The sequence below is a fragment of the Notolepis coatsorum genome (genome assembly GCF_963971535.1).
Source record: "Notolepis coatsorum genome assembly, chromosome: 19".
NCBI classification, from domain to species: domain Eukaryota; kingdom Metazoa; phylum Chordata; class Actinopteri; order Aulopiformes; family Paralepididae; genus Notolepis; species Notolepis coatsorum.
The window spans coordinates 77,807,072-77,833,638 of NC_140183.1; the positions used below are offsets into that span (position 1 = coordinate 77,807,072).

A 26,567-nucleotide genomic window follows, 5' to 3' on the forward strand; every position below is an offset into this window, starting at 1 on the left:
CATACACACATACATATGTACATACATACATACATACATACATACATACATACATACATACATACATACATACATACATACATACATACATACATACATACATACATACATACATACATACATACATACATACATACATACATACATACATACATACATACATACATACATACATACATACATACACACACACACACAAATGTACATATACATATGTATATTTAAAATCTTGACACATTTTTTTTTTTTTTTTACCCATCACAAATCAAATCAAATCAAATGTATTTATAGGGCCCGACAACACACGTTAATGTCCCCATGGGCCGTACAGGTCTTCTTTAAACAAGTCAAGAAGAAAACATAACAATAAGTCAAGAACAGAACAAAAACATTCATTCAAAAACAGTGTGCATACATAAACAAAAGTGAGTACCAGTATAGATGTTACTGATCCTGGACTAGTATACTGTACCTATCCATCCATCCATAGTATACATCCAATATCCATCCCTCCCTACTTGTCCCCACATACTAGGGATGGGACCGAATATTCGAAAATTCGAATAGTCGTTTCTGTTATTAAGATTGATTTCATTTTTTTACAATCGAATATTCGTTTTGTAAAAAAAAATATATATATATAATTCTTTTTTTCTTTTCTTTTCATAAAATGCTTTTTTTTCAAACATTCTTATTTAATTCCTTTTTATATTTAGAGGCAGCCTAATTTTCATAGCCTAATTTATCAAAAAGATGCACATGCTACTGTTTCTGTTTGTTTATTAAAGCCGGTTGATAGGCCAATGCAATGCTGTTATTATAGGCTACGATGGTGAATGGTGTCATTTTGATTTATTGTCGGTCAGCAGATACAAAAAAAGAAAATGTATATAATTTTTTTTAATATCATTTTTGGGGGGGGGGGGGGGGGGGGCGAATATTAGAATATTCGATATTATGAAACACGAATTTTCGAATAGCACTTTTGCTAGAAAGTCCCATCCCTACCACGTGCATATCAAATAAAAAATAGATAGATGAAAAAAATTATAATAATAAATAAAAAACTTTTTTTTAAAGGTCTTGCATTTTCATTATAGGTGTATAGCCTACAGGGTGTTCCCCAACAATTGAGTAGTAGATCAAAGAGAACACTGCCTGCTTCTACTACTACTACTACTACTACTACTACTACTACTACTACTACTACTACTACTACTACTACTACTACTACTACTACTACTACTACTACTACTACTACTACTACTACTACTATAGTTTTCTATTACTTAAATCCTCATCTCAAAGCCTGATCTGTCTATCTATGTTGTCATGTGAGGCCGGTACCGGTGTCAGGAGTAGCAGGAGCAGGAGTACCAGCTGCTGTGGATGCTTGTGAGACCATGCTCCTGGTCATCAACATCATCACTGCTTGACTTGTGGGTGTTGATGGGGCATTCTGACCACTGGACCCTGTGAGGAAAGGACACATTATAAAGGGGACCTATTGTGAAAATGGCTTTTTCCCTGTGTTTTGCATTTGTTTTAGTTTCTTTACAGAATGAAGGGTTGTCCCAACGCTGAAATTTTGTTTTAAATACAGTATGTGCCTTTTCTGCAGTTCAGCTGTGACAAGAACCCTCCCTCTTTTCAAAGGCTATTTTTTCAAAAGCTTTTCAGAATTGCAGCAACAATCGCAGAGGTTTCTGAAAACATTTTGAACAGTAAAACTGCTATGCTATTGCTGCATCTTCAGTCAGTATTTGATCTGCAATGTTTAGTTAAAGTTAGATCTGAATTTCGTTCAATGTTACAGGCTTGTGCACCATTGCTAGATGGTTACAGGCACAGAACCAGCCTGTTGAGAACAGGACTGAAACAGAGGGGTATAGGGAGGTGTAGTCTGACGTCACTTTGGACCGCCTGCGAGGTCCACCCGTATAGGGATTTATCATTGGGAAAATGGATTATTGGCTATTGTAACAATTCTGCCTCATGAACATTGAAAAGCTTTCCATTTTTGCACAAAATGAGTTCCCTTCTATCACTAACATTTTTGGTTGAAATAAAATTCAGTGATTTTCTTTTACTATTAATTGCGAATATTTTCATGTTGAGCTATAGATTGTGGATGAATACGCACAGAAAGGTACACCATGCAAATGTTCATGCTTTATTTGTTTTAAACGAGACGATTTAGAAATGGGCAATGGGGAAATACGTTGCAATTTTGCGAGGTGGACCCGCCGAAAACAGCAATGACGTAACCACTACACCTCCCTATAGAGGCTGCTAGAAGTGTTTTCAGCAAGGAAACATAAGACATGTTTAGCGGACCTCAAAGACCTATATTAACTTGTTCAAAAGGACTAAAATATGTCCCCTTTAAACTTCAATACTGAAAAATTAACAAAATAAATTAATGGCTGGCTGCATTGCTTTTCTAATACTATACTAGTACTAGCGATTTAAATGGACTGCAAATGTAGCGCTTTTATCCAAAGCGATTTACAACGTATGCCTCACATTCACGGTGGAGGCAACCATGCAAGGTGCCAACCTGCTCATCGGGAGCAGTTAGGGGGTTAAGTTTGACACTTTTACACGCTGCCGGGAGGAGCCGGAATCTAACCTTATGATTACCAGACGACCGCTGTTCCTCCCGAGCCACTGTCACGCCTTTTATATTGGAATAAGTGAATACATCTTTCAGTATGGTTGGCCCCAGTGGGAATTGAACCCCTCACCCTGGCAGTGCTTAAGTGGTATACTCCACACACTCCACCCATTGGGAGCACGCGGGACCACGCAGGACCACACGGGACAACGGCAGCTGAATTCAACCTCACACCGGGGCGTTAGGCAGACAGTACAGTACAGTAAGAACAAAAAGTGTCTTTGTTTATCCCAGTGAGTGACTTTCCCTAACAAAGCTGTGATGTATCCCTGGCAGAGGTCAGAGTTCACAGTGTGTCTGGGAAGGGGCGGGGGGTGGGTCAGCAGTTGTGTGGAGAATATGTCATAATAATAGTCTTGTGAGTGGGGCAGAGCGGCAGAGACACAAAGGAGCGACTCTCGGGAAAAACCTCTGGTGAGCGCACAGCGCTGGATTGTAATCCGTGGGGCCGCGCGGACAGTGGGGCCCGTTGTGCTTTCTCCCTCAACGCCTTCCAATTAATGATGAAGCACTACAGACCCTCTAGTTTCCCACAAGCTAATACCGTGATATACCACTAAATAAATCAACCCATAGAAGCTGACTCAAAGATTTTTTTTTACTGAAGGGGAACCCATGATTTACAGTTGACTCTCAGGATTATTTCTGGCATGTTTGATTTGTGGTACGAGCGAGAGTTGTAGATGTTTGATTGCGGGGGGGGGGGGGGGAATGGGATTTCGTCCACTCACCTTTTAATACGAGGAGCATAATGATCGTCACCGGAGCCAAATGAATCTGAAAGACAACCCGGCGTTGTGATGAAGTGGGAGGCAGAAAGAATAAAACAGACTCTCCCCATCGCACCGGCACGTGGTTGCGGCAGAAAGAACCCGTAATTAATGCGAGATTAGGCCGACCTCTACTGCTTCAACGGAAATGTGCAAGATAAGCCAAAGCTCCTTTAGAAGCAGAGAAGGTGTCTCTGTAATGGATACAGATCACATAAACGCAGCCGCTAGCTCCCCCACTCTGTTTCTGACGATGTATTAGATTAGATTAGATTGGATTAGATTCAAATTTATTGGCATTATGCAGCACAAGTACAGTACAACGAAAAGAAGTTTGGCATCCAACCAGAGTGAAAATGTAACAGTAAGGCGCAATAGTAATACAGCAGTGGAGGTTTCTCTATGACAACACGTGAAACACAAATTCACTCATAATTCATAATTATTATTAATTTACATATATATATACATTTATTTTATTTATATATATATAAAAAAAATATTTTTTTAATTATTATTATTTTATATTTTTTTATTAGAACAGTTTTCCTCTGTAAAAAAATGCCAGTGAATTTTTTCTTTTAAAAAAATGGCCAAAATTGACAGCTCTGAGCAGGCCTGCACTGCAGTAATGACTGCAGTAATTATTCGTGAAGAAAACTTCACAGGTGTGACCCAATGTTATATAAATAATAAATAACAGCCAATCGAAATAGGCTATTAACTTCGTCTAAGCACGGTCTGTGCAGTTAAACTCTTGCCATTGAATGGAGGATTGAATGATTGACAGCCCTTGCCATCCAATACATGGAGGTTGAATATGATTGGCAGCCTTGCAAATCCAATCAGAGATTGCTGCATTGCAAAGTCAAAACGGGTCCATCTGCAGGTTAGGTTTAGCTCTGGCCAATCTCAAGTTTCTCAAGTTTCTTTATTAGTTGTCATACAGAAGTACAGAATACTTTTATACAAAATGTAACAGAAATAAGCATTTTGTATAAAAGTATTCTGTACTTCTGTATGACAACTAATAAAGAAACTTGAGAAACTTGAGATTGGCCAGAGCTAAACCTAACCTCCGACCCTGCAGATGGACCCATTTTGACTGTTTGAAAGAGCAAGGAAGTAGTTTAGTTGTTGTTTAGTAGAAGTAAGCTGTACAGCTATAACAAGTAAAGTCAGGCTAAATTAAACTTTGCGCCAACATTAGGACCGAAGTATAAACCAGCAACTGAGCAACATGAAGAAGTGGACTTATGCATCTGGATCAGAAAAAACGTTGTGGATGAAAAAGTAAGTAGGCTAGTGTTTGTAAAAGCTTGTATGCTAACAGTAGCTAGCCAGCTTAGCCTACATCACAATGATAATCACCAAGCTAACTTACTGTACACACTGTAGGGCTGGGCAATTAATCAAAACAGAATCGCGATATCGATTCATAGACCTATGCAATCTCATTTCTAAGTTATGACTTTTTTTTTTTTATTAAAACATTTTTTTTTTTTTTTTTTTTTTTTTTACTTTTTAAATTATTTTATCTGGGTTGAACATGATTTGTGGAACTCCCTCTGGTGTTGTGGTCGTGGTATTCACTGACCTTTGGGAAGTATTCCGACATGCACATGGGTATCTTAGTGGTGTAGTGTATCTTGAAGACCAGGCCCATTGCAAGTTGCTGTACTCTGTCGTCTACTCTAAGCCATCCTTGGTTGTCAAAGTGGGCAGGGGTGAGGTGGGTTTTAGGAGTAAGGTCAAGCAGTAGTCTGACCAGTTTGTTTTGTGATGTTTGTAATCTTGTTTTTAGTGCCTTTGAGGTGCTTTGGTACCATGAGGTGCAAGCATAGTCGTAGTACCCTTGAATGAGTGCTCCTGTTAGAGTCTTCAAGGTATTCTTGTTTACCAGAGAGGAGATCCGGTACAGGAATCTAGTTTGTTTGTTGACTTAGTTTTATTACATTGGATCCCATTTTGTCACAGGAATGATTTGCCTCTATAGGATGGAACCCAGGTAGGGAATTTCATCTTTCCTTTTAAGATAAGATAAGATATTCCTTTATTGATCCCCTTGGGGAAATTCAGGCATCATAGCAGCATGGGGGAAGGGGGGGGGGGGGGGGGTACAGGTAGTGAAAACAACACAAGCAGTGTAAACAAATAGGTCAATATAATTTACTATCTAACTAACTGAAATATATTTTCACAGTGTCACATAAGGTGCAGTATGCATAAGGTAATGTTATAATTTACTATCTAACTAACTGAAATATACATTATTCATTATTCACAGTATCACAGTATCCACATAAGGTGCAGTATGCCTAAGGTAGTGTAAGTTGTCCTCCTTGGGTTCCTATAAGTCCCAGGTCGATGTCTAGCAGCAGTTGCTGCCCACTGTTGTGGAGCCTGATGGCCACTGGTATGAAGGACTGTCCGAGGCGGTTAGTTGAGTGTCGGGGGGGTATGAGTCTGTGGCTTCCTTGTCACCTTCACCTAATATGTTTTGATCTGGTCAGGTGCGCTGTCACCTAAAATGTTTTGATCTGATCAGGTGCGCTGTCACCTAAAATGTTTTGATCTGATCAGGTGCGCTGTCACTTAATATGTTTTGATCTGGTCAGGTGGGCTGTCACCTAATATGATTTCATCTGGTCAGGTGCGCTGTCGCCTAATATGATTTCATCTGGTCAGGTGCGCTGTCACCTAATGTTAATATGTTTTCATCTGTGTCCACTGACCACTGACACACAGTGGGGGATGTTTTAAAAATATAATTTAATATATAATATAATATAATAATTTGTGCTTCACCTAAGAATTTGGTCAGCAGCCTCCACTGTAATACAGGTGATTAAACTGGGTATAAAATATATAAATGAGTACTACTGAGTATAGTGCTACAGTGTTGTAGTATTAATATGTACAGTGATACAGGTATACAGACACTATAGTGATATTATACATATATGATCGTAAGTCATACTGGCCAGCAGCATAACTAGTAAGAGTAGGTATAATAGTCCTGACATAGTAGTCCTGACTAATAGCCACAGATGACAGACAGACAACAGGCCGTGTTGGGGAGCAGTCGATTACTAGTCTAACTACATTTTGCAGTGTTTGTGTGTAGTTTGGATGTCTCATGGTGATGGCCAAGGTTGCAGTGACTGTTCTACGCCATATTGGTTATGAGCACCCCTGAGGTCATGGATCAGATTCATACTGTCTTCTGTCCGACTTACAACGTCTAAACCATGCCTGTTCTACTTCATTGCTGGGCTAAGTACTTCTATTCTATTCACATATATGCTTACTACATGTATCTATTGCTCCTATGTCCGCCCACTACAAACACGGGAACTCTCTAATAGGGATGCACCGATCCGACTTTTTCAGTCCCGATACGATACCTGGGTTTGGGTATCGGCCAATACCGATCCGATACCCATTGTAAAACAGTTTTCTTCCAAAAAAGTCAACAAAAAATCGACTTTAAAAAAAAATGATTTAAATATATTTTGTTTTTAAGAATTGTAAAGGATCACAAGTGTGTTTTTGATTTGTTGTAAACAAAGACAGAAAATAAACTTCATTCATTCAATTAATAAACTGTATGCCTCACTGTCACTGTGTGGAAGAGACTGCAGGATCATTCTTTTGTGCAAGGCAACATCAGGCTTGACTTAAAACATTACTTTCCTAACCTAGTGAAACTAAATGTAACAAATTAACACATAGATATAAATGTACTGAATGGTTATTTCTTATTTTATTTATTATTAAAAAAAAATTAAAAAGAATATCCGATATATATATATATTTTTACCGATACCCGATCCAGCTATTTTACTGATATCGGCGGCCGATACCAATATCGGATCGGTGCATCCCTACTCTCTAACCCCTGTCTCTCTCTGTGAGTGGATGTCTCGTGGTGATGGCCAAGGTGGCGGATGTCTCGTGGCAGGGTTCGAAATTAACGGGGGCTTGGGGCATAATGCCCTTGAAAATGGACAAAATGCCCTCGAAAATCAGTTAAGGGGGGCACAAAATGCCCCCGACAGTTTACTAATTATATATATATATATTTATCCGGTAATGGCGCGTCTGTGTATCGTACGGTTCAGATGACGCGCAAATAAAAAAAAATCATTTGGCGGAGGTGAGCACTGGCTGCAGCAGCACTGCAGCTGAGCCAGGTGCTAGTCAGTTTGTGTACAAATGGCAAGCACAATCTAAATCAATCTTCATTACGACTTTAAAAACATAGCCATTAACATTACATAGGCATACACACATCTTGCCATAGCGTTAGCAGTTTGTACAAAACAACGCACGTTTTAACTATAGAATCAGCCCGCGAGGTAATACAGTCAACGAAATGTTACCGTAGCTACTAGCTAGCAGAGGAGGAAATGGGAGTCTGAGAGGCGGGGTGTTTAAAGACAATGATAGGCGTTTATTCAACATCCAAGAAGGCTAACATACAACTGTGTTTTACTAACTCCAACCGGGACTATTGCCGCTTTCCTACTGCATGCCATCACCTCCTAACGTTACCGGAGCTGATAATAACATTGCCTGAGCTGGAGGTGAGTGACACTAAAATGTCCGTGGGGACCCGGCGCCAACCCATAGATAGTTCTAACTCGGAGGTACTTCCCAAGGTGGGGTCCGGGAGGGGGGGGTTCGAGCTGGAGCATATGTGTGTAGGTTTTTAGATAACAGGTATTAGGGGTATATCTTATATAAGACAATTAACTAAAATGTGATTTCATTGGATGTGCTCTGACAATTAATGCTTGTATATCTTATCGTGTGTTGTCATGTTTGTTTATGTGTTTGTTTAAAAAATAATAAAAAAATAAAATACAGATAGTTCCAACTCACCGAATTACGTAATCCACCACAGTTGCACTCAATATTTAAATAATGTTAGTCTAAATAAATGTAGACAGATACATAATAATTTCAAGCAGAACACAAATCTTTCCATTAAGAACTGACAATCAGGGAATTTAAACATGGTTGACATTGTTTTTTTGTGTTTATATTAAAGAAAGGAAAGTCTAGTGCTGGCTGAGCATATTGTTTGTTTGCACTAAGTTAATACTACAAATGTAGCCTATATTTTTCAGTCAGTTCGGTCTTTGTGTGCCAAACATTATTTAAGGCTGTAAACACTGTAACACTGTAAACTTTTTTATTTATTTTTTAATAAATGAGAAGCATGTTTAGATTTGAGTGTTAATTTTTTTTTTATAAAAATTTACGTATATCGAACCGAACTGAAAACCGTGACCCCAAAACCGTGATACGAACCGAACCGTCCATTTTGTGAACCGTCCCACCCCTACCGTTTATCATAAAAATTCAGTGCCCCCGAAATACAAAAAAAAGCCCCTGAAAATCAATTAAGGGGGGCAAAAAAAGCCCTTGAATTTTTTTTTTAATTTCTAACCCTGTCTCGTGGTGATGGCAAAGGTGGTGCGATATTCTCTACATCTCCCCTATACTTAAAATGGATCAGAGCGGAATACTACTCATCCAAATGGAATATGACTCTTATACTTTGAGCTCCGAGCCTTGACATTTAGCCTTTATCTTATTTTCATACTAGCGCTCGTTTCCCTATGCTTTTTCTTTCTTTTGTTGTTGTTCTTAGCTCTATTCTATCTTTCAAAAATGTTCTTATGTACCTCAGTTGCTATTGCATGTACATATGTGTTTTATTAGACGTATATGTACATACATACCAACTATTGGCCTGTTTTATTCTCCACCCATCGATCATCCATAGCAACACTATTTACAACAAGCGGTGCAGGGGTAAGGCTAAGAGAATTATCAAGGACTCCAGCCACCCAAACAACTGCCTCTTTGAACTGCTGCGGTCAGGCAAGCGATACCGGAGTCTCATGGCAAGCACAGAAAGACTCAGAAGAAGCTTCTATCCCCAGGCCATCAGGTTGCTCAACGAACAATAACACTATGCAACAACCATCAAATGCACTCACAACACACACAGCCACACGCACACTCACTTTAAACAAACAACACACTGCAGCACCCACTCTCCACACTTTAGAACACCTAAACACACTTTATATTTATTGGTAAAGGATTTGCACTACAACCCATACTTCAGTACACCTTACTGTATATTGTACCTAAATTGTACCTCATCCCATTTCTGCTTTGCACTATATAGTATATTGTATATTAGTATATTGCATAGTATATTGTATGGTAACTCAGTTACTTCTATTCTGCATTGAACATTGTACATATGTATATACTGAACACTGTGTCTACGTACGTGACTTCTATTTTTTACTTCTATTTTTACATGCTATACTATTTTATTTCATACTTATCTTTTGTCTAGCACAGTCTCTGGAGCGTAACAGAAAGAAGCATTTTGTAAAAAAGTATGACAACTATTAAAGAAACTTGAAACTTGAAACTTATCACTGACATCCAAGTTGGGGGATCCCCCTTTGAACGGCCCTTTCTCTCCTGCACATCGCCTGTGGTGCTTTTTCCCTATTGCTAGTGTAGGTTTTTAGTGAGTTTTTCCTTACCTTCACTGGGGAATGTCTGGGAGTGTTGCATATTTGGATTTTATGGTGGATTTTGTTCTTGATTTATTGTTATGTTTCTTCTTTACTTGTTTAAAGGGGACATGCATTGCTATTCCTAGCTCTATTTGGGCAACTTTACACAATTCCTGTGAGTGTATTGAACACATCTGTAAGCTTTTATTAAAAAAAATTCATTGTTTTATATTTCTAATCAAGTACTCAAAAGCCACATTTTTCTCACTTTGGATTTCAGGCTGTGTTGGCCTGGCTCCTCCCATAAGCACTGTGTAAATGAGTATGTGCTACTGCTGCTTCCCCGTGAGGTCCAGGTTGTGTGTAAATGAGTATGTGCTACTGATGCTTCCCCGCGCGAGGTCCAGCCCAGGTTGTGTGTAAATGAGTATGTGCTACTGCTGCTTCCCCGCACGAGGTCCAGCCCAGGTTGTGTGTAAATGAGTATGTGCTACTGCTGCTTCCCCGCGCGAGGTCCAGGTTGTGTGTAAATGAGCATGTGCTACTGCTGCTTCCCCGCACGAGGTCCAGCCCAGGTTGTGTGTAAATGAGTATGTGCTACTGCTGGCTGGACCTAGGTTGTGTGTAAATGAGTATGTGCTACTGCTGCTTCCTCGTGCACGGTTTGTTTCCCCGACAGAAGCTCATCTCTCTCTCTCTCTCTCTCTCTCTCTCTCTCTCTCTCTCTCTCTCTCTCTCTCTCTCTCTCTCTCTCTCTCTCTCTCTCTCTCTCTCTCTCTCCCTCTCTCTCTCTCCCTCTCTATCTCTCTCTCACTCACTCGTTGTCTGCTTCGCTCTGTTTGAGGAAGTGTCGGGTTACACTATCTGCCTCGCTCTGTTTCTGCTGTCGCTGTCAACCATAGACCATTATGCAAATCAGTGCTATATTAACGTCAGCAAAACCGTCAAATCAGAACAGCTTAGTTGAGTGAGGGAGGATCTCGTGAACTCGAGACTAGACTGATGAGTTAATATGGTAATTAGAGACACAGACCCATTGATACTAACCCATATTACTATAAAACCATGCTAAACACAGAAAAATGCCATTTATAATGCATGTCCCCTTTAACTCTTTCTCTGCCAGCTATTATCCTCATCCTGTGGTAGCTACTGCCAAGCTGTAAACGATTGGAGTTAGTCACCTTGTTTGTAGAGCTAAATCTATATTCTATATTATAGCCATGGATGCAATACTATAGTCATTTGACATTGAGTTTCTTCCGGTCAAGATGCAAAAAAGAGATAATTTTTCCATCCATATGTTCCCATGTTATACCATGGTGAATATAAGTATGGTTTTAGAGCGGTCCAGGGTAATTCATGAAATGCTTAGTTATGGCAGTATACATTGTAGACATTGCCGTTTCCTTCCTGAACCCGCTATTGTTCCGGAATCAAGTCCACATTATAGGTATTATATTATGTTCCATCATGAATGCATGAAAAGGGGGGGTGGGGGGGGGGGGGGGGGGGTAGTTTCTGATTATTTGATTGGCAGTAACGGCATTCACATTGAACACTAAAAACGGTTATCAGCCCGATCAGTATGAAAGCATTGCAGGATCAAGCTAAAATTGACGTCAAATCGCCCTTACCTGTGGCTGGGAGTAATCCAAAAAGAATATCACCATCCGGTATATCCAACGTCCATTTGCCCGACGGCATAATTCACCACAACATATGGATCGGAGATATCTGACGCGCTTCAATGTAACCGGCAGAACCGAAGCCCAACAAGGGGAAATGAAACCCGAGACCTGGGGCCGTCTCACAGAGAAAGATACAAGGGTAGAAAAGGTGCTCGATACCGCCGTCTAGCCGGTATTGCACTTTTACATTGGCATGAGGATTCCCCATGTTAACGGCGAGTCAGTGGGCCTGTAATGAATAGAAATATCGAATAAAAGAAATAACGATCAAATAACGTATATATATACGTGGTTGGCGTTCAACGGTTGTTGGACAAACACGTATATAAGCATGGACGGCGCTGAATGAGATAAAGAAGACTTGTCCAGCCCGTGGGGACATTACCTTGTGATTTCGGGGCTTTACAAATAAATTTGTTTTTTTTTGGTTTAAGATAACTACCGTAAATCCTCAAATATAGGACAGGTCTTCTATTTACCTCAGCTGCAAAGAGCACCAGGCCTTTTTTAGAGAGAGGCTTATATAAGAGGCAGGCCTTAATTTCTAAAAATGACACTCATGGACATAATCCCTTCATTTTCAGACTTTTATTGCATTATTATTATTATTATTTTTTATTTTTTTTATACATACTGTACATTGTCTGTCTACATTTATTTAGACTAGCATTGGTATTTAAATATTGAGTGCAGTTGAGTAATTGTGGGATTAACGTAATTCACACACTGAAGTTGGAACTGTCTATACTAGGTTGTGGGGTCCGGGGACGGTTTAGCGTGTGGTACCTTCTCGACTTTCTCAGTTGAATCGAGTTGTTTACATGCAGTAGCTTTAGCTACTAACGTTATCATAGCATCATGGTCTGTAATGTGTCAACTGGACAACGCCAGCCTCGTCTGCCAATGCCATATAGATAGCGAACATTTATTAACGTTTGCAAACAAAGTCAACGTCATCCAGCTCTACCATATTATGACAATGTTAGCTAGCGGCTAGTGCTAAAGCTAACCAGAGGGAAACATTAATGTACGGTAGTCAGTGTAGCGGGAGGCAGCACTTGATTTCCATTGGCAAGAGTTTATCTCATTCTATATCACGGCACGAAAAATTAAAAAATAAATACTTTTTTTTGCGACCTTATATTAGAGCCCGGCCTGTGTTTGTCTAAATGCATCAACACCCCCCCCCCCCCCCCCCCCCTTTATAAGAGGCCCCTCCTTTATCGGAGGTCCCTCCTCTATTTGAGGATTTACGGTATATTCATATTGTAGTTTCTTTTTGAGTATTTAACTGCTTTGGATAGAAAAGGTAGAACACTTTCGGGGCCATTCATGTATACGTTACTGGGCGCCAACGGTTAACGGCCACAAACATATATATACGTTTTTGGATTGTTTTCCCTTTTTTTCTCGATTTTAATATCCTATTCAATGTCAGGGACCTGTATGTTGCCGTTTAAAAGGCATACTGGGACTCCAAATGTGCAGTACCGGCTAGATCCTGCTAGTAGGCAGTATCGAGAGTGCAGTAAACCCTGTTCCAGACCGAGTGCTACACTTTTCTAGTAATGGGAAACCTAGGGCTTCACTCGATCGCATTGAATCGTTTTCGGGACCCCCGATCCATATGTTGTGGTGGGTTATGTCGTGGACCAGATGGGCATAGGATGGACCAGATGGCGATCAAATAATTGGAATATTATTTTTGGAATACCACCGACCACAGGTAAGGACAATCTGACGTCAATTTCAGCTTGATTGTGCATGGTTTTCATACCCATCCCCCTGATCGGCGTGTGTTGTGGTAATAACAAATGTCGTTATTGGCAATCAATTAATCAGAAACGACCCCCCCCCCCCTTTCATGCATTCATGATGAAACATAATACCTATCATATGCATTTGATTTGAAAATAATAGCGTGTCCAGGGATGAAACGCCAATGGTTTTAGTATAATTCACGCTGCGCCCTATAGGAATTAGCCCGGATCATTCCGAAATTATACTCATATTCACCACAGAATAATGCGTGAACGTATTCATGAAAAAATCTATTCTTTTTTGCATCTTGAACGGAAGATAGTTACTGTCAAATGACCATGGTATTGTATCCATAGCTATAATATAAAATATAGATTTAGCTCTACAAACAACGTGACGCACAGTGAAACTATGTAATGAAAACCTGGCCGTGCTATAGCTAGATGGGGAAATTGAATCGCCCCGAATGTGTTAAAGGTAGAATCTGTAATGTTGTCAAACAGTAACCTCTAGGCACTTTGTTTAAATGTTTTGTTTTGGTCTGATGTGTGGTTTGGAGTAGTGATAGGGGAGGGGTTGCTATTGCTGGCCACACTTCAGGCTCTGCCAAGAGAGGTCTGGAGAAATTCACATTATAATAAGTTACAATAGCTATATTATATTGTACATGTAGTCAAGTCAAGTCAAGTCAAGAGTTTTATTTGTCACGGCATACAAGTATACAATGAAATGCGGGGGGTCTTGCCCGCAACGATGTGCATAATACAATAGTAATATATAATAAGAATCCAATAGAACGACATTGTGCAATAAAACAAGTAAACAAAGTAGGGCATATCGGTATATGTACATGAGTTATTTACAGAGCATGGTAGGACATGCTAGGTCCTGTGGTAGTGCAATACACTGTTAGCTACGGATGAGGCACTGGGTCTTTATGTACACTGTTATACAATGCTATATTATACAATCTCAAGTTATACTATACTATTCTTAAAGTGACCTTTCCTTTTGTAAAGTGACCATAAGTGTAAGCGTGTGCAGCATGAGTGTGTGTGTGCTCATGTTAAAGTGGCTGCTAGTGTGTGAGCATGTACAGTGTGTGTGTTGTGTGTGTGCTCATGTGTGCTTGTGTGTGGAGAGTTCAGTGTTCAAGGCTCTGATGGCCTGGGGGAAGAAGCTGAGCCGAAGTCTCTCTGTCCTAGTTGCTGGTGTTCGCATGCGTTTGCCTGACCGCAGCAGCATGAACAGGCTGTTGTTGGGGTGGTGAGGGTCTTTCATTATTCTGCAGGCTCTGGATTTGCACCTCTTGTTGTATAGGACCTGCAGGGGTGGTAGTGCAATACCCGTGGTACGCTCGGCTGAGCTATGTATATAATATAGCTATATATAATATATCTGGAGTCATTTCTCCAGACCTCTCTAGGCAGAACCTGAGATCTGGCCAGCAATAGCAACCAGTGGAGGTTTCTCTATGACAACACGTGAAACACAAATTCACTCATAATTAATTATTATTATTAATTTACATATATATAATATATAATTATATATATTTTTTAATTATTATAATTTTTTTTAAATTGTTATTAGAAATGTTTTCCTCTGTAAAAAGAAATGCCAGTGACATTTTTTTTTTCTTCAAAAATGGCCAAAAGTGACAGCTCTGAGCTCTTTGGTCAGGGCTGCAGTCAGTCATGGCTAGCTGTCAATCACTAAGTGAAACCTTCACTGCACAGGCAGTTCTTTTCATTCTATTATCCAATCAAAATAGGCTATTTGAGTCATCTAAGCACTGCCTGTGCAGATTTGCCTCACACCACCCACGAACGCAGGTTGAATGATTGACAACCTTCAAATCCAATCAGAGATTGCTGCATTGTAACAGAAAGAAGCATTTTGTATAAAAGTATTCTGTACTTCTGTATGACAACTAATAAAGAAACTTGAGAAACTTGAGATTGGCCCCAGCTAAACCTAACCTACGGAACTGCAGCTGGACTGTTTTGACTGTGTGCAAGGCAGCATTGAAAGAGAAAGCTAGTAGTTTAGTAAGCTGTACAGCTGTAACAACACAGTAGGCTAAATTAAACTTTGCGCCAACATTAGGACCGAAGTATAAACCAGCAACTGAGCAACATGAAGAAGTGGACTTATGCATCTGTATCAGAAAAAAGTAAGTTGTAGTGTTTATAAAACGAAAGCCTGCTTAGCCTGGACGCTAACGTGAGCTAACGTTAGCCAGCCGAATTGTTTAGAGAACAATACGTGTCCGTAACAGTAGTGTAGTTCTAACTTCACTCGGGAGACAAAAGCCAAACATCAATTTGATGCAACAAGCTGGCTCGCGATGCACATGGCTATTGTTTACATTTTCCATGGGATTAATGCACGCGGCTTGAGTCGGACTCGTCACATGGAGAAGCTGCACTATTCAACGAAAGATGAGATCGATCGAGATACCGTCTTTATGTGTCTTGGCTTTAGAATGTCAGTTTGTGTAACGTTACTGTAACACTCCTCCTCTCTCCTCTCCTCTCCTCTCCCTCTCCTCTCCTTAATCAGAGTTTCCAATGCTATAGGTCTATATGACAGGCATTGTACTCTTAAACAGTAATGTATATTTGTAGATCTGGTATGTCATAAATGTCTGGATGTAGCAGTACTGTCTATATCTCTGTATGTCATATATAGATGTAGCAGCACTGTCTATCTGTATGTCATGTTATGATGAATTGAAAATAGGGGACCCTGATGTAAACAAGACGAAAGTCTTTCTCTGGTCTGCATCCCCTTAACAATTGTGTGTATTGAGCCGTACTGTATTGTACCCATTCTGCAATCTGTTAAATAAAGTTTTCATTCATTCATTCATTCATTCATTCATTCATTCATTCATTCATTCATTCATTCATTCATTCATTCATTCATTCATTCATTCATTCATTCATTCATTCATTGTCCTTGTGTTACATAAAACCCATCTGTGGCCTCGTGCAGAGGAAGGTGGTAAATACATGTTAGATATTCCAATGTACAGTTTTGCATACCATTGACTCAGAATGGTCTGTTTTATTGAAATCGTCACAGCAGTATAGTTTGTTTATACTTCAGATTCAAGATTCAAGATATGTATTTGTCATATGCAAAGTTAAACCGACAGTTACACTGTACAATGAAAATCATACTTTGCTAGTCCGGCCCTTCACACAGAATCACAAAACTTAAACTAGAATAAAAAATATTAAAATAAAAGTTTAATGCTAAAATAAAGAGTCTTAGAAATGTTTATAGACAGTATAAAAATAAGGCACGAGTGACAGAGTAACAGTATTGCTCAGTTAACAGTGTATTGGTAGGAGGATGTAAAGTAATCAAACACTTTACTCTGTTGTCAGTTCAGCTGTTGCTCCATGTATGTTGTTCCAGATTCAGTTTGTGATTATTTTCTACAATCTAGTTTTGATGTACTTGAACTACTTCTTCAAAGTAATATGACAAACAAAGGTTTTTTAAAGTTCATATTTAGTTTAACTTTAAGGCTAAACTTTAAACTTTGAAGTAGTAGACTAGTAAACTAGTAAACTGCAGTTTTAGAGTACTTTTCCCAACACAGACATCAGGGTAACGGTGATAGGGTGGTGATAGGATTATCCAATCCAATCCAATCCAACTTTATTTGTATAGCACATTTAAAAACAACATGGTTGACCAAAGTTCTTCACCGTAAAAACCATAATATAGTAAAAAGAACACATAAACACAATACAAAGTACACAGAACTACAAACAAAATTACAGCAGCAAACAACATTTGTTTTAAAGCTAGGGAGAACAAATGTATTTTAAGATGGGACTTAAACACTGGGAGCGTTGGGGCCAGCTTAATGTGGGGGGGCAACTTGTTCCACAGTTTGGGGGCTGCAACCGCAAGGACTGAACACTCTGGAACATTCTGTACAAAAAACATCCCTTCTTCCTTTTTCAGTTACTAGGGTTCCGTTTATGTTATGAATCAGAGGAAGTGGTTCCCATTGAGGTCAGGCCACTTACATTTACATTTAGTCATTTAGCTGACATTTTTTATCCAAGGCGACTTGCAAAGTGTGAACAACAAGTCAGCAGGAAGGGCGGCTAAGGGTGGTATTGTTTGTAAAACAGTGTGACACTCTGAGTGCATAGTAGTATACATAATTCACATGGTAGGTAGTAGCATAATACACAGTAGATAGTACATAATAGTAAAGGGAAGTAAGAAGGTTTGTTTTAATATTTTTGGACTGAGTCACTTCCCCTCACTCAGTCATACACATCCTGCCTAATATTCCACCATCGACTAAGAAAACAAACCTTCTTACTTACTCCCTAGATGAAACACTGAACGGCACAGGAAGTCCTTCATTCCGACAGCCATTAGACTCTATAATGCATTATTGTGCCTCACTGCATCACTGAGCACAGGGTGACAGTAGGCCTACAGCCTGGCGAAATCTTCCTGGACACTTTACACTTATTACTGTATATTTTACTGTGTATTTTTGGCTGGATAGTTGTATATTTAAGATTTTAGAATGTATATACATACCAGAATGTACTGTATATCCCGGACTGTATCTTATTCTTTATTCTATTTTATTCTTATTTTTTATATGACTATATTCTTATTCTTATTTTAGTCATATTGACTACCTGTCAACTACCTGTTGTTGTTCAATGTGAGCGATCTGTAGTGCCGAATTTCCCTCAGGACTATTAAAGGATTTCTATTATATTTTAGTATTCTACTACTATCTACTAGGATACTACTAGTAGATACTACTATCTACTAGCAGAAATAAGTAGAACTACCCAGATACATAGTAGTAGTAGTAATAGTCAGGGGTGCAGTCGTGCACACACGCGGTTACACGGCGTGTCATTAGTAGGTCACTCAGGGCAGAAGTGCGCGCAATGATAAGTACCCGGCCGTTGTAGAAAGCACGCTACCCGGCCGGCGGCCGGCACTTCTCACCTAGACTTTGCATAATAATAGGAACCTACGAGAAGGTGGGGGGCTGCTTGATCTCCATTGTTATGCATAATAATCATCTGTTCTGTGCGCAACTGAGGGAACATGTACTGTATGCGCGTGCGCGGGAGCGCGCGTGCACGTGGCGTGTAACCAGTTCCCATATTACGACTGCACGCTGCACCACTGGTAGTAGTAATAGTAATAGTAGTAGTAGTAGTAGTAGTAGTAGTAGTAGTAGTAGTAGTAGTAGTAGTAGTAGTAGTAGTAGTAGTAGTAATAGTAGTAGCAGTAGCAGTAGCAGTAGTAGTAGTAGTAGTAGTAGTAGTAGTAGTAGTAGTAGTAGTAGTAGTAGTAGTAGTAGTAGTAGTAGTAGTAGTAATAGTAGTAGCAGTAGCAGTAGTAATAGTAGTAGTAGTAGTAGTAGTAGTAGTAGTAGTAGTAGTAGTAGTAGTAGTAGTAGTAATAGTAGTAGTAGTAGTAGTAGTAGTAGTAGTAGTAGTAGTAGTAGTAGTAGTAGTAGTAGTAGTAGTAGTAGTAGTAGTAGTAGTAGTAGTATGCTTGTAAAAGTCTAAAACTCTACCTAAAAGCAGAGAAGTATTTGATATTGGATGTACTTAAGTATCAAAAGTAAAAGTATGCATTCTACATTATGTTTCTATATTCCAGTGCTTGGGAGTATTCAGTCCTCAAATTGACCTCTAAAGTTTATGTTAAAGTGGTATGTGGTCCAGTTATGCTGCTCTGTTTATGTCCCCTTGAAGTTGGCATAGGCTTCAAATTGGAAAGTACATAATCTTCATACATTTCTGCCAATTATGCAAAAACATTTTCTTCAAAGTACCTAGCAACCTATTTTACTGTCGTACACTTTTACTGTTATGTAGACTGTTCTGTTTTGTGTTTTTATGTTTACGTGTGATGTATTGTGTATTGTGTACATGCACTTTTATTATGTTCTTGTGTGATGTACCGCACATTTTATTGCTGTCTGATGTTTTCGGGTGTTATTGCTGTCATCTTGGCCAGGTCTCCCTTGCAAAAGAGATCTTGTATCTCAATGGGACTTCCTGGTTAAATAAAGGTTAAATAAAAGATAAATAAAAATGTTAACGTTAGATAATGTACAAAATAAACGTATTTCCGGTGCTTTAGATGTCGCTCTTTTATTTTGAAAAACCCCCCGACCGGAAGTATAGTAGATGCTTCATTATCTGCTTTAGTGTCCGGTTCTGTGTTTGTTGGTTTTCGTTAGCTAGCAGCATATCAACACCAGCCATGGGAATACTGTTTTCTAAATTGTGGAGGCTTTTAATCGTCAAGGTAAGAGGATTTGAAGGCATGGTATCTAGGGATGGGAATCGAAAACCGGTTCCCGTTGGGAACCGGTTCCTAATTGGCCGATGCCTGGAACCGTGTGGCTCCCGTGACTTTCGATTCCCTTATCGCTGCCTACAGTTGCGCAATAATGTTAGCCGTTAGCATGTAGCCATGGCAGACTCTATTTGATTCCTTAATGGCTCGAAATTGCCTGGGTTTTGGTAATATGCTCCCGAAATGCTCCTGCTGTTTGGCTACTTCTATGTGCAGTGAAAACTACTTGAATGCTTTAGAACCTAGTCATTGATTTAGATCAGGCTGAGCTAAAATTAGCCGCGGAGCTAACGTGAGCTAACGCTATTTAATCAAGCTCACAAAGAGAGATAAACAGCTGACAGCGGATAGTACAGGTACAAATACAATAAAACAGCAGGTGGGGGCTGTTGTGTAAACCTTGTACTCTTTAGTTCACATATAATGAGAGACGGAATGTTTGTTTACAAGACTGTAAGCCAGGAAGTACAGTGGTGCAACATACAAATGTGTCCGTGTAGCAACACAAGCCAATACCTTATAGGACAGGGGCCCGGGGAGCTCTCTCTCTCTGTGTGTGTGTGTGTGTGTGTGTGTGTGTGTGAGAGAGAGAGTGTGTGAGTGAGAGACAGAAGTCAGAGGAATAACAACCTGTTATTCAATAGATTAAATTAGTTTAAGAATAAAAAAATAAATACATTTTAAGAGAATCTCAAATACATTATTTTATTTAAGTGTAGGCTATAGTTAATGTTTTATTTTTTACAGTTTTTGTATTTTTCTGACATGGGGGCTCAACAATAAATGACAATCAGAAATGTCAAGTTGCATGTTATTCTAACCAGCTTAGACCCCTACGCTCTGCATCTTCTGGCCGCCTCAGACCTACTCCTATCCGAGCTCCGGGAGGGTCATCAAAGAGAAGTCGCCTATTCTCAGTCCTTGCCCCACAATGGTGGAATGAACTACCCACCCCAGTTAGGACAGCCGAAACCCATCCAATCTTTCGCCGTCGACTAAAGACGCACTTCTTCAACCATTATCTGAATAAAAAAAAATATATCTAACCCTAACTAACCGTACTGTCATGCACTTGTCCTAATAAACTAACCTACACTTTAGCACTCAACACTTTGATGAACATTGTTGCTCAGCTGATAGAGTTGTGCCCTTCCTGATGGCTTGTCGTACAGAACTTGTAAGTCGCTTTGGATAAAAGCGTCAGCTAAATGACTAAATGTAGTTCTGTTGCATTTTCAATTTATTTATTTAAATTATAAATTGATCAGGTATCGATAAGGGAATCGATAAAGAATCGAATCGATAAGCAGAATCGATAATGGAATCGTATCGATAAAATCCTATCAATTCCCATCCCTAATGGTATCCTTAAACTTCAATCGGTTCGGATCCTTTGAATGAAATGAAAATGTAAACAAACACTGGCATCACGTTAGAAAGTAGCACTGCGTTGCGTGAAATCACTGCGCCCCGAGAGGAGTGGTTCGGCAAAAAAAAATTCAAGTATATTTGCTTAGAAAACGTAAATGTCTAATTCAATTATTTTTTATTTCTCCATGTGGTAAATACACAGGTCACAACATGTTTACAGGAACGTTTTGGAGTTGTATTTGGAGTGTATTTCGTGACTGTAGGGGACTGTAGGGAACTTCAGGGTAAAGGACTGCCCCACTTCCAGTGATGAAGCTAAGCTACGCTAACGGTGCAGGCGTTCCCTAAGCCTACTGCATGCACAGAGACAAAAAAGGTATGTATCTTCTTGTCTAACTCCAGGGAAGATGTTAAATAAGCTAATTTCCCAAAATGTTGGAGTTTTCCTTTAAGCTTGTTTATCAGGTTACAGGGGTGTTTTATGCATTTTCCCTGTTACTGCCAGGTGTACGACTGTACAGGTGCATTGCCACTAAGCCTCGGGCAGCGCTATTATTTAAGAATACGTTGACTGTATCATATGCCCAGCCTCGGGCAGCGCTATTATTTAAGAATACGTTGACTGTATCATATGCCCAGCCTCGGGCAGCGCTATTATTTAAGAATATGTTGACTGTATGCCCAGCCTCAGGCAGCGCTATTATTTAAGAATACGTTGACTGTATGCAATTTTTTTTTAAATAAAAATGTATTAAAAAAAAATATAATAATAATAATAATTTATATTAAATTTTTTTTTTAACCTTTAAGGGGGGGCCTCGCGTTTAAATCTTGCACAGGGCCTCGCATTTCTCCCAGACGGCACTGCACATGGAGACTATAAATGGAATCCTTCCACACAGTGTGCCTTGTCTTTCTACTGTCTCGCATCCAGCAGTCAAACTGTTCATATGAGCTCACCACTGTCATCAATTAAAAACAACAATTGCTGTATGAGGATGTGCAACAATAAACCTTTACAGTAATCATACCTAGAAAGATGTTCTACGTGTCAAAGCATTCTGAAAGCGAAAAGAAGCGAAATTATGTTCCCTTCCCATCGATATGTATACATATACAACACAATGCTATCAAATTAAAATGAACATTTATATTGTTTTGGCGGATAATGCGCCATGTTAGAGAAAGCCCACACTGTACTCGAGAACACACTTCGGAAACCTTTTGGGGAGAGCGTCATCAAAGTAATATCGCCAGGCAGCTCAACGAGGAAATGAATTGAGCGCAAAATTATAGTGAAAGTAAAACTTAAAATACATATTCAATACTAGGCAGAGTACGATTTTCTGGAAGATGAAAAGCGTTTAAACTAGGGCAGGTATATCTTACATTTCTGAGTTTGTTCATTTTACAGTGTCCACTGATTTTGGAAGCTCACCACCAAAGGGAGGTCAGGGTATCAGTGCAGCAGGGCAGCAGGGCTGGTTTTACGACCAAGGCAGCTGCTTGATACATTTAGCAGTTACCCTCAATCAGTGGCGATTTTACCACTGGGGCACCAGGGGCACGTAACCCAACAAGTTGAAGCCTTCACCACGATACAACGTGCTGTGAAGTGGGCCCTTTTTGCCCCTAAATAGAGCCTTGAGACCGCGTGCGAATTGATAGCTAAAGTGTCAGAGTTTAACGCTGTATCGTCGAGTTCGACTTATTCTATTATAAAGTAATAGTCTATTATGTATAGTGTATCGTGCGGCTACCGTTCTACAGTGACCAGCATTACCACCGTTTCATCGTACCGAGCTAGTGTGCTCATCCAGGCTGGGCGGCCTAACCTTGTGCCGCCATCCGAGGAGTCCTAGACGAGAACCGTGTGGATATGTACACTGGATAACCTACACCGACGAATGCAGAGCCCTTTTCGGCTGGATTATATTGCTTTGGTACTGTGGCTGCTGGAGCAGAGAACCGTCTACCCCACTACCGTGTGGGATCTACCCTGTGAGGAGCCCCGTCGAGCCCGCCTCTAGGACCCAGAGGCTGGCTAGCTTTCATCCATGCTGCAATGCATACCGGAGTATAGCTGTTGCTTTGTCTAAGGACCAAGGGATTATTGCACCGTCTCCTGTACCTGGAGTCTCTTTATTCCTCGTTGATCCAGACTTTTGCTCCCGACAATTCCTCTCCCCTGCTGGCTTACAACCGGAGGGAACCCCCTTAGTATCTCCAGCTGACCTACGAGTGTGCCTTATATAATTCTTATGCTACAGGTGGTATTAATTATCCCCATCGTAATATGCTCATGGATTTACGCTCTTGACCTATATATGCATATTCTTCGCCATACAAGCGCGACTCTAATTCTCAATACTGTAATCTACTATTGCTGCTCTTCTAATAAATATTCTAAACAGGACTTTCTTTGTTAAGCCGTGTTATTGTGTGGGTGTTCATCATATATACCGTGTACTGTATGGCCAGTAATTAAAGTACATAACTCAGTAGTGGTTTAATGATACCATACTCTCAATACAGTCAGGGAATTGTACCCCTCAGTTACAATTGGTCCTTCGAGCCGGAGGAATATCAGTGTAATATCTAAATATAATATTGATATTAACCATGGCCAGCGGTGAACACTCCACAAACGGCTCTCCTAAGCTAGAATGGACCATGCCCCAGAGAGGGACCTCGGAGATCCAACGATAACCGCAGGCTGGTGACCGTCATGCACCAAGCCGAATCAGTACCGCGTAACAAGAACCACAGCACCCCCTCGACGAAAGAGAAGTGGAAGATTGTATGCCAGTACTGCGAGAAAGAACATTGGCTGTCACACTGTGACACGTTCAAGAAGATGACCGCCGACGAGGTGAGTCAATGGATAAAGTCCAACCGCCGCTGTTACCGCTGTGCGCGCAGCCATATGGCAGCCGAGTGCCGCTTGAAGAAGAGGTGTAGTCGGTGTGACGGAGCCCACTTGGACGTCTTGCATGACAGCAACAGGAAGAAACCCGCACCCTCAAGCAGCACCAGAGTAAGCGTCATGTATATTGACCCCGCCAGCAGCGGGGGCTCCCGGGTGCTCTTGAAGGTGGTCCGAGTGACATTAAGCTACGAGGACAAGGTCATGGACACTTACGCCGTCCTTGACGACGGGTCAGAAAAGACTCTCCTCCTCGCATCCGCTGCAGCCCAGCTGGGTCTGCGGGGGAGCGAAGAAACGATGACGATTCGTACTATAAGAAGAGACCTGAAGACGATAAAGGGTGAGCACGTCTCCTTCACTATCGCAGCAAGCGGGCAGCCAGAGAGGCGGTATAGGATCACTAACGCTTTCACCAGCCAAGACATAGGCCTGTCGCGGTACACCTACCCCATCGCCAAGCTGATGGATAAATGCGTGCACCTGCGTCAACTACCTATACCGCTCATCGACGGCGCCACCCCGACCCTGCTCATAGGATCCGACCACGCACACCTCATCGTCCCGACGGACCGGGTCCACATTGGGCCCAGAGGCTGTCCAGCAGCCGTCGAGACCCGCCTAGGATGGACACTACAAGGCCCCCTCGCCAGGTCTCCCAACCGAACAGCAGCCACTCGCTGCCTCCACTCCAGAGTGACAGAAGAAGACACCACCCTCTTACAGCACGTCGAGAGGCTATGGACACTAGAGACAATGCCCTTTAAGAACGAAAAGAAACACATTCGTTCCAAGGAAGACATTTATGCCATAGCCCTCCTCGAGCAGGGGACAAAGAGAGTCAAAGTCAATGGAGTGATGAGATACGCAACTCCACTCCTGAGGCGAGAGGGTATGCCTACCTTCCACGCCTCAAAAGAAGCGACGGAGCGATATCTACTGAACACCGAGCGGCGCCTAGCCAGAGACCCCGCTCAAGCCACTGTGTACCGCGCTGAGATTGACAAGCTAATCACAGCGGGACACATAAAGAGAATTGACATTCAAGAGGCCGATCAGACGACCGAATCATGGTATGTGCCCCACCACAAGGTCCACCACAACGGCAAGGATCGTATTGTGTTTAACTGCAGCTACCAGATCGGATCACAAAATCTGAATAAAGAGCTCTTGCCCGGCCCAACACTCGGCCCCTCTCTACTAGGCGTGTTGCTACGTTTCCGCCAGAACAAGGTGGCCATCAGCGGCGACATCAAAGGGATGTTCCTGCAGGTGCGACTAGTGGAAGAGGACAAGCCCCTGCTGCGGTTCTTATGGAGAGAGAGGATCGGGGATGAGCAACCATCCATCTATCAATGGGAAGGCCTCCCTTTCGGAACCACATGCAGCCCATGCTGTGCTACGTTCGCACTGCAAAAACATGTCGCAGAGGACCCAGCAGCTGACGAGGAGGTCCGACAAAGTGTAGAAAAGAGTTTCTACGTGGACAACTGTCTGCAAAGCGTCTCGGCGCCAGAAGAGGCAGAGGCCCTCCTACTCAAGCTCCGCGCCTCCCTGATCAAAGGCGGCTTTGATCTCCGGTAGTGGGCCAGCAGCGACCCTCAAGTACTGCGCAGCCTCTCCCCAGCGGAGAGGAAATGACATTAGGACTAGTCTGGCGCTTCAAAACAGACTCGCTCCATTATAGACACACACCCCTGACCAAGGAGCAGGGAAGGTCGATTTCACTACCGACCACAAGACGGAGTGTATACAGAACACTCGCCAGACAATATGACCCGTTGGGATGTATTCTACCTTACACCACCAGGGCAAAGATGATTGTACGAGAGCTGATGATATTCTTCGCCATACAAGCGCGACTCTAATTCTCAATACTGTAATCTACTATTGCTGCTCTTCTAATAAATATTCTAAACAGGACTTTCTTTGTTAAGCCGTGTTATTGTGTGGGTGTTCATCATATATACCGTGTACTGTACTTAATTAAAGTACATAACTCAGTAGTGGTTTAATGATACCATACTCTCAATACAGTCAGGGAATTGTACCCCTCAGTTACACTAACTAACCTTACTGTCATCATGCACTTCAAGTGCAGCACTTGTCCTAATATACTAACCTACACTGTAGCACTCAACACTTTGATGAACATTGTTACTCAGCTGATAGAGTTGTGCCCTTCCTGATGACTTGTTGCTTTGGATAAAAGCGTCAGCTAAATGATAAATGTATGTGCCCCCATTGTGCTCCTGCCCTAAATGACTAAATGTATGTGCCCCCATTGCAAATTTAAACCAGTCCGTAGCACTCTGGTTACAGTAGTTACACAGGGGACTATAATTTGCCGGCGCGGAAGGAATAAAGGATACATAACCTCTCAAGGTCAAACATCAAACATAACCGGCATTAAACCGGCGGGGGGAAGGGGAGTAG

General features: G+C 41.1%; 1 protein-coding gene across 2 annotated transcripts in view; it reads right to left on the reverse strand.

Moving 5' to 3' along the window:
- The window catches only part of fxyd5 (FXYD domain containing ion transport regulator 5), a 57,578-nt gene that overhangs the window by 22,632 nt on the left and 8,379 nt on the right, over positions 1–26,567 (reverse strand). Inside the window, exons 2-3 of one of the 2 annotated variants that reach the window (XM_084336035.1) lie at positions 3,409–3,454; positions 1,348–1,473 (exon numbers count right to left, since the gene is read on the reverse strand). In XM_084336035.1, coding sequence (XP_084192161.1) covers positions 1,348–1,473; positions 3,409–3,454 — 172 coding nt within the window. The remainder of the gene's footprint in view (positions 1–1,347; positions 1,474–3,408; positions 3,455–26,567) is intronic. The other variant, XM_084336036.1, reaches the window with a different exon arrangement.